The sequence below is a fragment of the Chanodichthys erythropterus genome, chromosome 20, assembly GCF_024489055.1.
Source record: "Chanodichthys erythropterus isolate Z2021 chromosome 20, ASM2448905v1, whole genome shotgun sequence".
Classification (NCBI taxonomy): domain Eukaryota; kingdom Metazoa; phylum Chordata; class Actinopteri; order Cypriniformes; family Xenocyprididae; genus Chanodichthys; species Chanodichthys erythropterus.
The window spans coordinates 15,050,788-15,067,174 of NC_090240.1; the positions used below are offsets into that span (position 1 = coordinate 15,050,788).

The window sequence follows — 16,387 nt, forward strand, 5'->3', positions numbered from 1 at the left end:
ATTTTTATAGTGTTCAGATGTGGTTAACCACTTTTTGTCTTCAATATGACTCAGAAACTCAATCTCAAAAATTTACACCACTGGTTATGCTATATTAATAGTGAGACACATAGAGGAAGGTCTCAGGTCAACCTCCCCTGCTGCTCTACAGGCGCTGGACAATAAGAGAACGATCAATTTGGAAGCCACAGCAGGTTAGGTCAGGGCAATCGAGAGAAAACATTGATAACACATAAAGCTTGAGGACCTGCATGCGTTCCACCTTCACTCCACATACAATATCACAGAAGCCAGAGCTGTTTTAAAGATCACACTGGGTTTGACAGCAGGAAACAGGTTCCTGAACTCAGTCTCACATCCATCACAGAGGAGCCAGCTGTAGTCATCAAAAAGAGAAGCACCAAGTTCACCTTGCCTCCAGAGTTGCAGCAGACATCACACAGAGAAAACAGGCAAACGAGGGCCGTGAAACAGCACTTTCAGCAGCCCCACCAAGATCTCATCAGACTATGATGTGGATCATAATGATTCATAAAATCCAGACAACCGGAATGCTTTAAAATTCCAGTACAATAAAACACACTCTTGTACACTTAAATCATTTCTTATTTAGAGTTTAATCTGGAACTACGCTGTTCAAAAGTGTTGGCCTTTAATTTTTTTTGTTTTTTTTTACATTTTCCAAGTAATTCTCTTATTAAAAATCATTTGTAATATTATAAATGAGTATGAGTATATGAGTATATACTCATAATCATACTGGGTCACAGGTGGCTTACACCTGGTAGTAATCTTCTGTGATACATTGGGATCAGATTTCGGGGAATGGTTACTGCTATTAAGTCTCGGTTTGGATTTTAATTGGCAAATACTTAAGAGTCTATGGATGGATAAATATTATAGTGATTATTATGTTTCTATCATGTTATATGTTTGGTAACAGTTCTTTTAACACCAAAAGATGGAGTGTGTATCTTTTCATTTCTTAAACAACCATGTTAGGAAGATGTATCATGGCCATATTCCAGGATGACAACATCAAAATTCATCAGAGTTAAAATTTTGAAACAATGGTTGGGAGGAAGCATGAAGAATCAGTCCAGACCTTGATTTCACTGAAAGTCTTTGGGATGTGCTGGAGGAGACTTTACAGAGTGCTCACCTCTTGCATTGTCAATACAAGATCTTGACCAAAAAATTATGCACCTCTTGATTTAAATAACACAACATTTGAAGAGTACAGATGCAAAACCCTCTAAATCCATCAGACTTCTTTTCTTTTGCGACCAAGCCATTTCCACTGTAGGCTATTTTGCCTTATGACAGGCAAGAGTTTTGAGGTAAATAACGTTTTCTTCTGCCATTCAATGTTAGGAGGACAGGCTGATCCATTTCATCGTACTCCATCTTTTATTTTAGAAATCTCAATCTGAATCTAAAAAAATCTCCTCAGCGCGCCGCTATATTGAAACCGCTCGAAATCATATGATTCGATTTGCGCCTTCTGATTGGTTCTCGGAACGTAGCGGCTTTTGCTGCCAAAGGGAAGTGGCGTTTAGAGGCTTTTGCCAACAAACCGATATTTCTGAATGGGCTGATGCTGCGATTTAGAGGATTTGAAGCACGTGATTTGCTGAATGTGTACTACGTGTCGTAAGCATTCGTTCAATGTCATTATCTCATTTTTGACAGAGGTGGTGTTTAGCAGCTTTTGCATCTGAACTCTTCATTTATTTCCATCAAGAGGTGCGTCAATTTTTAATACCATTGCCAAACACAAAACATGCTAGAAACATAATAATCACTGTAATAATGATTCATTCATAGACTCTTAAAGGATTAGTTCACTTTTAAGTGAAAATTAGCCCAAGCTTTAATCACCCTCAAGCCATCCTAATTGTATAAGACTTTCTTCTTTCTGATGAACACAATCTGAGTTATATTAATAAATATCTTGATGCATCAAAGCTTTATAATGGCAGTGAGCGATACCAACGAGCATGAGCTGAAGTTAATAAAGGCCTTTGATGTGTTTGTGTAAAAAAATCCATATTTAACATGTTATGAAGTAAAATATGTAGCTTCCACCAGACCGCCTTCGGTATTAAAGTTATGAAAAAAACTGAACTGGCGTCATGTAAGTTAAGCTTTTTCTGTAAGTTGAATAGGGAAGGTGTAGGACGTAGCATAAGCTATTTGAACTGCGAGAGGCGTTGCACTTTCTTCCTAAGTTGAATACGGAAGGCAGTCTACTGTAGATATTTTATTTCATAATTTTTTTACACAAATGCATTGCTTCACTTCAGAAGGCCTTTATTAACCCCCCGGAGCTGTGTTTCTTCAGCTCATAATCGTTGGTATCTTTCACTGCCATTATAAAGCTTGGATGCATCAGGATATGTATTAATATATCTCAGATTGTGTTCATCAGAAAGAAGAAAGTCATATACATCTAGGATGGCTTGAGGGTGAGTAAAGCTTGGGCTAATTTTCATTTCAAAGTGCATTTTTGACTACCTCTGAATGTGGTTTGATTGATCTGTTCACAAAATGTTTTGAAACTGTTTAGAAAGTTAGAACAATATGTTTAGCATTCATACAGTAAATGGTTATTTTATCTCAGCATTTCAAGGAACATTTTTACCATAAGCCGCAGAGAAAATGCTTTGTAATTCCAGAAATACCAAGCCTCAGTTTATGGTTAATTTGATTCATCATTAACAAGCCATTTTTATGTGATATGGATCATCTCTCCGCTGTGCTGCTCGCAATATTAATTTGGACTACATTCAGAGCCCATGCAGTATTTACAGGACCCGCTTTAATGTACAATGTGTTTGCAGTTAGCAAAGGTGTAGCGAAAATCCACTAAAACCACCTCAAGTGATGTGGAAAAGACTAACCAAGCATCATTGGTGCTTGAGTTTTTAGGAAGAGAAATGATTTAAATGGAGACTCACAAGCAATGTGAAGACTAGCTTCTCTGCTGAGAATGGTCCCGAAAGAGTTGGAGGCCAGACATTGGTAAATACCAGCATCTTCTTCCTTATTGAGCTGGCTGATTCGAAGGTTTCCTCCTGAGATGCTGTATCGAGAGCCAGGTTGAGGGGAAATGAAGCTGTCATTCATTTTCCACCTATAAAACACAGGGGGAAGTTAGCAGAGAGTGAATGAAGAGTTTGGAGTACTTGAAGATAGTTTCCTCCTTATTTGAAGTAACACATAGTGAGATATAGTTTGATATTTGTAATATATATACTTTCCACAAACAGAATACAAAATAGAACCTCAACCTTTTAAAAAATGGCCAGAGAAAGGTAATATTCACAGTCCACCACAAGCATTGGTATTGTTTTGCCCTATAAAACAATAAGTGCAAATAGCCCATCTTGTTGGCAGAGGCTATTTACACTAACTCAATTAACTCAATGGGCAATTTCAATAGTATAGGAGAAAGTTTTGACGCAAATCGACCCAAGTTTGAATCTGCCTTTTGCCGAACTCGCTCTACTCCCTTTTCCAATCACATATCAGATCAGAAAGGCATTTATTTTCAATAAAAATTAAGAAAATATTGTATAACTTGTGTTTAATAACAAAGTGTTAATTGGTTAGGGTTATTGGTAGGTGTATGGAGGGCTTTTCCGTTTAATGATTTTAATAAATATAATCATTTACACTCTGTTATTATAGCATACCGTTTAATGTACATCAACACTGGTGCAAATAGTATGTGCTATGAATGACATCTAACTACTATTTACACAGTGCATATAAAATACTGCTATTTTTACATAGTATAAATAGAATCTATTACTACTTGCACTTTTTGAACAGTGTAAATAGCATCTATCACTAAGAAAATATGCTAATGTAGTTGCTATTTACACTTATTGTAAATAACATTTATTGTTATTTGCACTAAGTGCTGCCTACTAAAACTAAAAAATCTTTGTTAATTGAAATAAAGCTGAAATTTACGGAAGAGGATTAGGGCCAAGCAATAATAAAAAAATAAAACCACCTTGAGATTAAAGTTGTTAAATTTCGAGAAAAAACTTGTTACGAATTTGTTCTCATAATTTAACGACTTTTTCTCGTAACTTAATGACTTTATTCTCATAATTTAATGACTTTATTCTCAACATTTTTTCTTAACTTTTTTCTTGAAATTTAACGACATTTTTCTCATAATTTAATGAATTTGTTCTTGTAATTTAACAACTTTTTTCTCGTAATTTAATGACTTTATTCACAACATTTTATCTCGACTTTTTTCTCGAAATTTAACGAGTTTTTTTCTCGAAATTTAACAACTTTAATCTCAAGATGGTTTTATTTTTTTATTATTGCTTGGCCCTAATCCTCTTCCGTAGAAATTAAATAAAATATTAGATGAAAAATGTAAGCTTAAATTAAAATTAGAAATATTTCCTTAAGAACTAACTGAAATAAAATACATTTAAATTAATGTACGAAAATTACTAACACTAAAACTGAAATAAAAAATAAATAGAAATATAAAAACAAAAACGAATAAAAATGACAAAATCACATAACATAATTACTAAAACTTCAACTAAAATGAATTGAAGATTGAAAACATGAACATAAAAGCTAATCCTAAATATGAATAAACAGTATATAAATAATGCTAAAATAACACTGACCTCAAGTCAAACTAGATACATGAGCTGTTTTATGGCATTTATTAGCATTTAACATGCACAAAAAACATGAACAAAAAAGCATTTAACATGAACAACAGAAAGAAAGAAAGAAAGAAAGAAAGAAAGAAAGAAAGAAAGAAAGAAAGAAAGAAAGAAAGAAAGAAAGAAAGAAAGAAAGAAAGAAAGAAAGAAAGAAAGAAAGAAAGTTAAATTCATTTTGATCTATCAAAAAAAATGTTCAGCATTCATGGACATAGAGTGACATAGAGTGACAAAAACACTAAAAACAGCAAAGGCATGTATAAAGTATAAAGACATGACTTTTACAACAGATCGATGGCCCAGTCCAGTTACCCCTAAGACATCAGAAACCACAAAACCCAAGAGACACACATGAGTTTAGTTCACTGCTACAAAAGCCTCATCTTTACGTCATCACACGATTAATCAATACAGTCGAGTAACGTAATCACTGTCTTTCCTCATTATTTAATCGTAATCACTGTGAAAAAAAAAGAAAAATCAGACCTCTCTGTCAATGTAACCTACAAATGAGAACAAATGAGTCTGCAGTGTATACCACAGAAAATAAAGGCCATTTTAATTGACGAACAGGAGAAAACAGAGAAGGGCACTATAGTGGCCATCTGGATTTAATGTGGACAAAGCCATGATCCATGTCAATTACCTGTCTGAGTAAATGTGCAATGGAAATCAATATAACACACAAAAAACTGAAGAAACCATGAGGTCACGTTTCCCTCCCACACACCAAAGGCCACGGCTACGACCTTTCCATACTGATAGAAATCTGTACCGTGCAGCACAAGTTAATGCATGGGACTTGGGAGATATTTGCATGAACAGCCCACTGTTTGCTCTGCCTGTCACTCAAATTCAGTGCACACTTTAAGAGAAAAAAAAAGAAAGAAATAAATTGGTTCAGCAGAATGGAATTCTTTCCGGGACTATATGCTCTAGACATATTATATTCTGAATACGTCGAGTATGTTTTCCAGACTACTGAGGAGGGTAAACGCCCAAACAGTGCAGTTAGAAACATTCCACTCTTTTCAACTTTCTCCAAGTGCTGAAAAAAAATATTGAAATTTATGATTTATCAGCTGAACAGAAGTACAAAACTCCAAGGACAGACTGTTTCAAAGTGTCTTGCCTTTCAAATTGTGAACTTTAATTATTATTTTTTTTCTTTCATTGTAGACAGATGTCAGAGCTTTAAAGTGGTGGATTTCCTTTCAAATGTTTTTTTTCTTCTCTTTTCCGGTTAAGATGAAAAAATGGAAATTATATCTATCTATCTATCTATCTATCTATCTATCTATCTATCTATCTATCTATCTATCTATCTATCTATCTATCTATCTATCTATCTATCTATCTATATATCTATCTATCTATCTATCTATCTATCTATCTATCTATCTATCTATCTATCTATCTATATATATATATATATATACCCGTCAAGGCATGGACTCCACTAGACCCCTGAAGGTGTGCTGTGGTATCTGCACCAAGATGTTAGCAGCAGATCCTTTAAAGGTGCCATCGAACGTTTGGTTACAAGATGTAATATAAGTCTAAGGTGTCCCCTGAATGTGTCTGTGAAGTTTCAGCTCAAAATACCCCATAGATTTTTTTAAATTCATTTTGGGGCATCATTAACTATGCACCGATTCAGGGCTGCTGGCCCTTTAAATCTCGTGCTCCCTACCCATCGAACTCGCGACTCTATATTACAGCGCATTTACAAAGTTCACACAGCTAATATAACCCTCAAATGGATCTTTACCAAATGTTCGTCATGCATGCTGCATGCATGCGTCGGATCATGTGACTATAGTATTTATTTGGATGTTTACATTTGATTCTGAATGAGTTTGATGCTCTGTGGCTAAAGCTAACATTACACACTGTTGGAGAGATTTATAAAGAATGAAGTTGTGTTTATGAATTATACAGACTGCAAGTGTTTAAAAATGAAAATAACGACGGCTCTTGTCTCCGTGAATACAGTAAGAAACGATGGTAACTTTAACCACATTTAACAGTACATTAGCAACATGCTAACGAAACGTTTAGAAAGACAATTCACAAATATCACTAAAAATATCATGATATCATGGATCATGTCAGTTATTATTGCTCCATCTGCCATTTTTCACTATTGTTCTTGCTTGCTTACCTAGTCTGATGATTCAGCTGTGCACAAATCCAGACGTTAATACTGGCTGCCCTTGTCTAATGCCTTGAACATGAGCTGGCATATGCAAATATTGGGGGCGTGCATATTAATGATCCCGACTGTTACGTAACAGTCGGTATTATGTTGAGATTAATTTCCATGTTCCACTGTTTGGTAAATACAGTTTTGGAGCTGCTATTTCAGTGTGTGGACATCATTTTTCTTTCTTCAATTAGGTTACTTTTATGCCACTGAGGAGAAACACGACACAAGCTGTCTGACTGGAGAAGCTTCCAGTAAATTTGTCTTTGAGATTGAATAAAATTAAATAAATTGACTATGACTTCTTGTACCAAAATTATGTTTGATATATACACACTGCAATTAAAATAAGATTAAACTCTGGAAACAAAAGAGATCAAGAATCAAGCACATGGACAAGAGGGAGTCAAAGAAAGACAGCAACCGCAGACGAGACGTGACTAAAGAAAATAGCTTTTCAAAGAGAAATTAAATCCAATTAGACTCAGCATGGGTCTCCTGCAAAATAAATATATAAAACAGAAAGGCCAAACCAGCAGAGACTAGTTCAGATTGGTTTTAACTCAAGATGAGTCAAATCAAGGACTGTAGAGACAATATAAAGGGTTTTCGGCAATGGAAAGCTCCACTCTTTGATAAATTAATGTGTCCTTGGCAGCCTGAAAAAGACTTCCCGTTATGTTAGAAATAGCCAACATGTGCTCAACGCTCAGGAAAACTTCCAAGGTCCCTACACTAAAACTCAAGCCTAAATTGAACAGGTTAATCCAGTATTCTGGATTGTCTAATGGATTGTCTATTTGTCTTAGCCACTGACAAAAAAAGAAGAAGAAAAAAAGCTTGTCTTGGCTTTTTTAAACCAAAATACATAGGGGATCTCACCTGTAGGATGGGGGCGGATGTCCCTGGGCTTCACAGCTGAAGGTGACCTCCCGGCTGGGCTCATTAAGATGGAGAGGGAATACAATACTTCCCGGCTGTTTGGTGAACACTGGCCTCAGAGGACCGCTGCCGTCTAAAGGTGAGGAGGAAAAGATCACAATTACACTGCTAGTCAAAGCTAAGTTTAGCTTAGAGTGCTTTCACAGCAAAGCTGTTCTGAAAGGTATCCATCTGTTCACTGGATGAAAGCCTAGCTGTCATTCAATAGTTGTCAAGTGGGCAGCATAAATTTGGCACAATCAAAGTAATCTTAAAAACACTTGAGATTATTGTTGGCAGGATGTTAGCAACACTACACATTCAAAATGGTAATATCACAAACCCCAAATGAGCAAAACATATGCTAAAATACAGAACTTTTGAGCTTAAACACTGTGTTGAGGCAGTCAATTTACATACATACTGTATACTGCTTACCTATGTTTACAATTCATAAATCTAGTCACAGGAAAAACAAGAGCTTATTCAATTTGCTAGAAACACATGGTGAGCCACTAAGCTTTCTAATGCGATTTCCTCATACCAAAGACGCTAACTTGCAGGAGTCGCTTAATTGTGTGTATCGTGTAAACACTTAAAAGTCTGGAAATTTTGTGGTTTATTATTCTCCGTAATTACATGTTGATGGTTAGCGCAAGCCACTTATCCTGTCTTATTAAGCACAAATGGCCTTCAGCAAGATGAGACATCCACCCAACAATGAGCAGGACGGAGAGTTTTTATGCGAGAGTGAATGCAATTTGCATAATCTAAAACTCATTTTATGCCGATTAACACAACAAAGAGCTTATGTTAGTGCACTGTGTCCAAAACTCCACAAAACCTTTCCATGATTTGTCTCAAAAAATGTGATAAACGAAATTTTGGAGTATTTAAATGACATCTGCACTGAAACTATTCAACGTGTCTTGCTGTATCTGCTGTTACACTTTCATGACCTTTCAAACATGTTATCCAGTAAAAAAATGAGCAGCTAATTTTGTTTTTCGTGCTACTAAAATAACTAATGTGAAGTCTTGATTTTCTAAAAAAGCGGTAAACTAATTTATAAATGGTTTGTGGTCTTGTGCTTTGCCTTGCAGCCAGAATATGATGTGCCATTTCCTCAAATGCAACTTTTTTATGTAATTGACATTAATAATAATTATATCAAGAGCAATAATCTCCAATTTTTGTCATTGTTAGATGCAGCTTCTCTTCCACCTTACTGTACTGCACTGTAAAGATTGCTTTTTTTGATGTTAATACAATTTTATATTGGTATAGTATTCTTATAGATTGAAGTAATTGGCCAAATTTAAATATTTGACATATATGACATCCAAAGTATGTAAGGTAGTACAACTAGATCTCTTTTACTGAATCCAAAAGGTTTTAATTATATTTTGCTACATATAAAGGTATTTTAAAGATTTTGAAGTGTCAAAAGGTCATTCGGTTTAAACGTCCAAAGGCCAATACAGCCACTTCATTTGTGATTAAAATATCTTTAAATGTAATAAATGTATATATTTTTTATTCTGGCATGATTTTATAACATCATATATCAACATAGTGCAAAATGGTATTGAAATTATGTGTAGAAGTCATTGCTTTGTTATGAGAAAGAATGTTCGGTTTCATTGATGTCATTCGGAGTCATGTGGTCATTACTGTATCATGTGACAGGATGTGACATCATTCAGACACCTGCAAAGGATCACATGGTCTTGAAGCAAAGTAACTAACTCTCTCTTAACTATCTGATAAATTCATGTTTTCTCTTGCTCATACGCATCTCCCGAAACATCAGGTCATTCAGTACAACTGCTATAAAACATGGAAAATGTTGTAATATTTCAAAAACTTGTACTAAATATAATGTTTGATTGTCTTTTTGTTAGCTAGCTAGATATCAGCCTGTTAGCATTGTTTGAAAATATCGTCATTTGGTATAACCACAATTTTGGTTAAACTGAATGACTTTTTGGTGACAAATTTTGTCCATCTGGTAAAAAAAAAATGACAAAAGCAGTGTTAATTGATTATAAAAACCACATAATCTCATTGTTAACACTTATATCTCCATTATGGTTTTTTTTACACTATTAAAAACCTTGTTCGTCAATTTTTATTATCTCATTTGTGTGTTTTTTTTTTTATGCCTAAATAAAGGTAAACAAAAAATGTCCCTGGCAATCAAGTCCAAGGGGCAAATATTGTCCCTTGATGGAAAAGTTAATTTCTGAGCTTTATATGTTCCACTGTAACTACTTCTGAAAATCTTTCTTCAATAGTCTGAGGCAACAGACATGCATTCACTGCTCACCAACTTTCTTAACCTACATTTAGTGGACTAATTTCAGAGGAAACCATCCTCTTGAGAAATTACTTCATGTTAAGCACATACCACTGCTTGTTTATTTACCTTGTGCAGATATCAAGTTCCAGAGGGGTGCAAACTGAATTAATGCATCTGAAAATTCAGGACTAACAGTTTTTTCCACGCCGAAATGCTAAATTGGTCTACCTAGTGTTCAATTAGCATCTCACTAACGCAGGAGAGGTGGAGTTTATTGTGAATTTGGGTGATAATAGAGCACAGAAGAGCTCTCAGTGGAGGTGTTTGAAATCTATTGAATGGGGAATGCACTGCACCAGGGCTAATTTCAATCTCACTGTCATCAAGGGCTTTAACTCTTAAATGCAACAGGAAACATGAGAAGATGAAAAGACATGAGTGAGAGCAAATGATAAAGTGATACTTCACAACCATAATATTGACTCAGATTTCCCATTAGCTACCACAGTGCTTTCCACTGTTTAGTTGAGTCATATTTCCAACAGCCCGGCCTCCTCACATAGCATCCTCCCTTATGATTTTATTTATTTGCACTGAAATGTCTGTTAATGCTTTTACAAATAATGTGCGTCCTGATTTTGCTGAGTTTGCAAATAATGGGTGTCCTGATTTTCTTGATTTTGCTGACACATTCCTAGGTCAGCATATTTTGTTAATCCTGGAACAACATTACTGTCTGAACATTTAGTCCTAACCCTATCCCTTACCCCTAAACTTAACCCTACCCATAACGTATCCCTAAAATCAGAGAGAAATGACACTAATGTAGATGCACTAAACTTGTAGAAGTCTAAACTTGACATAAACTGTAAACTTGTCCCTCAAATCTGATTGGTTGATTGGAATGTTGTTCCAGGATCAACAAAGATGTTGATCCAGGGACATACTTGGTGAAATCAGGTTCTGCACAGTTAACTGTGCAGCTAAACAAAACATCTGCAGCACTTACTATATACTAATACTAACAAACTACTAACATACGTACATGTGCAGCAATATTTACAACTTATACAATCGTAAACTCAACCCCATGCTCATGAAGAGGATTCAATGTAGGTGTCATTTACATGTTTTGCCATGGCTGATTTGGTTTAAATGAATTTTGGACATTCCTAATTTTGCTTACATTTCAGCTTTGACTTAATGTTGAGGCTGGATTCATGAAACTTTCTTAAGAATAGAATTCTTCTTAAAATGATTTTCTTGTTATCAAGAAATATATATATATATATATATATATATATATATATATATATATATATATATATATATATATATATATATATATATATATATATATATATATAAGAATAATGGGTAACACTTTAGTTTAGGGTCCAATTCTCACTATTAACTAGTTGCTTATTAGCATGCATTACTGGGATATTGGATGTTAATTAGTATAAAGAATGACTTATTCTGCATGAACATATTCTGCATCCCTTAATCGTACACAATGCCTAAACTTTACTACTACTTTACTAACTATTCATAATTAGTTTATTGAGGCAAAAGTCGTAGTTAATAGTTAGTTAATAGTGAGACCCTAATCTAAAGTGTGACCGATTTTTTTGTATTCCCAAAAACTGTTCTTAGCTTTTTTCTTACAATTGATCTGAAGAAAAAACTCAAAAAAAAATGTTCTTAAATCAACAAATCAATAACGATCATTAATGTAAACAATGATTGGTCATGATTACGCACAATATAAAGGGTTCTCTGTAATAGTGGCAATGGAAAGCTCCACTCTTTGATAAATTAATGTGTCCTTGGCAGCCTGAAAAAGACCTCCCGTTATGTTAGAAATAGCCGACATGTGCTCAACGCTCAGGAAAACTTCCAAGGTCCATACACTCAAACTCAAACCTAGATTGAACAGGTTAATCAAGTATTATGAATTGTCTATTTGTCTTTGCCATTGACAATGATCAAATAATTCTTGTCTTGGCATTTTTATGCCAAAATCTAACACACAGCTATGTCACCATGAATTGAGAAATCAGCTTTTCCTTGAGCTTTTGATATATAAGAGGTCATCGTACTATAAGAATATCCTGTAAGTTTCAGAAGTGAAAACTTCCTTGTTAGTCCAATAAAAGCTTTTTTTGACACCAGACACAGCGAACAACTCGTCCCAGAATGTGCCTATCTATAGGTAAAACGCCGCCTCCGCAGAAGAAATCAACGTCTACTTCATCATTGCAACGTTAGTCACACTCACTGGCATGTTAGTGAGATGAGGAGGAGAGAAGAGCGATACAGGACTAAAATAACATTACCTTTCAAAGGATCCTAATGCTGGGAATATTATTTATTTTCAACAGTGTGAATTAGAGGTCTTCACGGGTGCAAAAATTCATACCCGAACCCGAAGAGTCCCGTAAATGTGCTACACTGAACCAAGAAATGCTATAAATGTACTGCCCGGACCCGTCTAAGCTGGACCCGGACCCGTCTGGACCCGATCGGCACACAGGTCTATTCCACAGCAAATTGCTATTAATAAGTCAATAAACAAGTTGCGAAAATAAAACGTGTTGTCTTACCTAATATTAGTAGGCTATAGCTTTCTCCCTTTGACTGTGTTGCGCTTGCCAAGATAGTTCATCCGTTATTCCTCTCTTGCCGATTGAAATGCTTAATCCACGCATTATTCCAGCTTTAAAAGTTCACTTGCTGTCACGACTTTGCAGTTTTGCATTATTTCGTTGTATCTCAAGACTCGAGTGAACTCACATAATAAAATAACTTTGACTGTTTGCCCTTTTGAAATATAATAACGATTGCTTGTTCAGTGACATGGCCGCTGACGTTAGCATTACTTATTTGCAGTCATTTCTGTGTTTTCTGAGCCGAGTCTGACCAAAACTTTAGATATAACAAGACGGCATAATGTTATTATAAAAACAGGAGAAAGAAAGTGCGCTCGCATGAGACATGCGCGTTAGCTGGAGCAGCCTGAAACATAAGCTTTAAGCGTCACAGAAAACATTCGTGTGATAGTTCATATTTTGTGATTATGATTTGAAATAGGCTATGTTATTTAAATGTTATTTAAATGCGAATGTGCAAGGCTACAAGCAGTTCTTGAGATTTGAAGTTTGTTTGCATTACTGTTGCACACGATAGGAATAGTAAAACTCGATGATCACCGTTCGCTTGCATTAACTTCGCCCGCTCTGCTTCTGATGGCTGGGGTCACTCGTGTTTTTTCACTTTATTTCCCGGCTCATACTTTGCAAGTTACAAAACACACGCACAGCGCTGACTGACTCACTCCCAACACGGCCGGGTGATCTCCGAATCAAATCGGCTCAGGTATACACACAATGTTAATCAGACTCGGGAACCGAAGTAATAGATTGGGACCCGACCTGGACCCGGCTGACCATTTAAAATATAGTCCCGAACCCGTACGGGTCCCGGGTCCTTGGGTCTCAGGTCTTCTTTGTAGACCTCTAGTGTGAATGTCTCAGTTGAGCTTTATTTATTTGTATTTGGTACATTTCACTGTGGATTCTTTGGTAAATCAATCATATTTCAGCGCAGGCTTTACAAACAGACTTTTACGATATGGACTCAACAGTAATGCAACAACATGTAAGTAACTGTGTTAATTCTAATGCCTGATCTGATATTAATGATTCATGTACAGTCAGATGTTCGTAGTCTGTGTCAGTATATCAAACCAGTGACTAAACACTCAACTTCCTGTTGTTTCTCATAGTAGGATGAAAATAATCTGTTATTTAAACAGTGATTAAATTATAAAAGCGATCAAAGAACGCTCCCTTTACAATCGCTGGAGCTGTCAATCAAACAGTGCGAGTTTATCAGTGACTTGCACCCAAACTCTCGTTTTAGTCAACGAATCTCTTAGTTACATCGCGTTTGCCCTGTTAGTTATGGTGAAAGCATTCATTAGTGTGCAGAAATTGAGTTGCAATGACAAAATCACTGCTTTCATGAGCTCAACATGTCTGTGATCGACTACAATGTTCATCACTGCAACCTTTCATGCCACGATCTGAATATAATGCCATAGATCTAAATGTAATGCTATAATCAACACTTTTCACGATTAGTTAACCTTGAGAGCTGTAATAGTAAAACCGTACTAAAAGTTTTTAAGAGAGTAATTCTTAGCTATTTCATAGGCAAAGATGTCAGCCAATCACAGCAGTGGGCGTTTACACTGAAGTCTCACAGCAGACACGCCCCTTAAAACAGAGTGTTCAAATAAAGAAGGCTAAAATCGGGGTAGGAAAAATGCCTTTTATTTCTAAATTATGATCATTTTTGATGTAAAAACCATACTAACATTATAAGTGCACCCTAGGAAACATTATAAAACAATAAAACAACAGTTTATGACCCCTTTAAAATAAAGTGTTGCTGATTTTTTTCAAGAAATGCACTTAGGAACATTTATATGAACTTCTTAGAATTTATCTTTAATTTCTTAACTTTTTTCTTTAGAATATTTTTGTGAATCTGACCCCACTGCTAAAGAATCCAGCAATAACCAGCATGAATTCCATGTCGGTCGATGCTGGTTTATGATGAATAACTTAACTATTTTACAAACTTAATATTTCATATGAATTTGTATGATGTGAATCGTACAAAAAAGTACAATAATTATTACACACACACAAAAAAAAAAAATGCATGCGCTAAACATTCCCATCACAGATCGGACAAAACGTATGAATAAAATCATACAATTTAGCCAACAATTCCCCAAAATATGAAATAGTTATGAACTGCCATGAGATTGTTTTGAATGGATAGAGCTGGTATAGTGCTGGACTAGCTGGTGGAACATCACAGTCATGCTGTTCTCAAGCAAAACTGGTCCACCAGAACTCCCGCTTCCCACACTGGGGACCAACAAACCAGCATGTTTCTCAGCATGCAAAACATACATTATGCTGGTGACTATCAAAGCTGATTTTTTCAGCAGACGATAGAAAGGCTAAAACACACATTAATTAATCAAGTGACTCATCCATGCTAAACAAAGACTGGTCTCATAATCAGGGGTCTGGAACACGTCAATTGGAGGCGTCAATATTGACAATGCACTAAATCATCTGTCTCTCTCTGATCAAGCTGTTCAAAATCCGCATGAGCAATTTTCCATGGAACAGCTAAATGAGATATAATACCAAAATCTGGTTCCAAAAGAGATGAGGCATATGTACATAAAGACAAGGGTGAGAGAGATTTCAAAACTTCAGGTTGAACTTGGAGCTGATGCAAACCTGAGAAATGCAGCAAAGGGCGAATTTCTATCACACAAGGAATTAATGCTGCAATTAAGGTTCGTATTTGCCAGAGGACAAGAGGACGGAACTGTCTGTTTCAGAAACACCATGTAATTACAAGCTTTAGTGATGCTGCAAATATTACAAGATGTTATTAAAATATTGATGGGGAGTAATCTGAAACCATGTCGTCGCCTGCGGGTTTGACGTTACTTTGTGAGGATTCGGCTAAGGGCTTTACTGGTGCTGAGATTTCTGTCCACAACTACAGACAGACCACAGCTGTCAAAAGAGACACACTGTCACTGAGAAATTATCTATCTCTGTTCAGCACAGAATACTAACAAGAGGTTTACAACACAAAGCCCATCTTGGTGGAAAGGGAGGTCATTATTGAGGAAGTTGGAGAAAGCAGGTCGCTCTCTCTCTCTACCTGAGAGGAGAATTTATATGGCAGTGCAGCCCCCTGGAGCAGCACTGGAGCTGGAGGGAAAAGCCAAGGAGCAATTTGGAGGCCCAAATAAAAACTAATCTCAAATTCAATACCATCTGACAAGCCGATGAATTCGGCCAGCTTACCTCAGCATGAATATCCAGCCACAGACAGGGCGCACAGGGCGAGGGAGGGAGGGAGAGGGTTTAAACATTTGTGTGCCCTCCAATCCGTTTGATTCTGATTCAAGGGTTTTATTCATCAAATGAAAAAGCCAATCTTGGTAAGTTAAAACACACACCTGCACACACCCACGCAAACAGATACACACACGCACACACAACGAGTGTAGAGAACTGTACATTTGAGGAATTAAGTGTGGCATATTCAGGCTCAGAACTTGCAGAAGACTATACAATAATGTAATATATCACAATGGATCAATTACGTTAAGTGTCGATTAGTGTATTTATGAATTTGACC

At 36.0% G+C, this 16,387-nt stretch overlaps 1 protein-coding gene across 1 annotated transcript in view; it reads right to left on the reverse strand.

The window, feature by feature from the left end:
- The window catches only part of cntn3a.1 (contactin 3a, tandem duplicate 1), a 113,481-nt gene that overhangs the window by 83,585 nt on the left and 13,509 nt on the right, over positions 1-16,387 (reverse strand). The window contains exons 3-4 of the mRNA XM_067371269.1: positions 7,801-7,933; positions 2,961-3,136 (exon numbers count right to left, since the gene is read on the reverse strand). Of these exons, the coding sequence (XP_067227370.1) occupies positions 2,961-3,136; positions 7,801-7,933 (309 nt within the window). The remainder of the gene's footprint in view (positions 1-2,960; positions 3,137-7,800; positions 7,934-16,387) is intronic.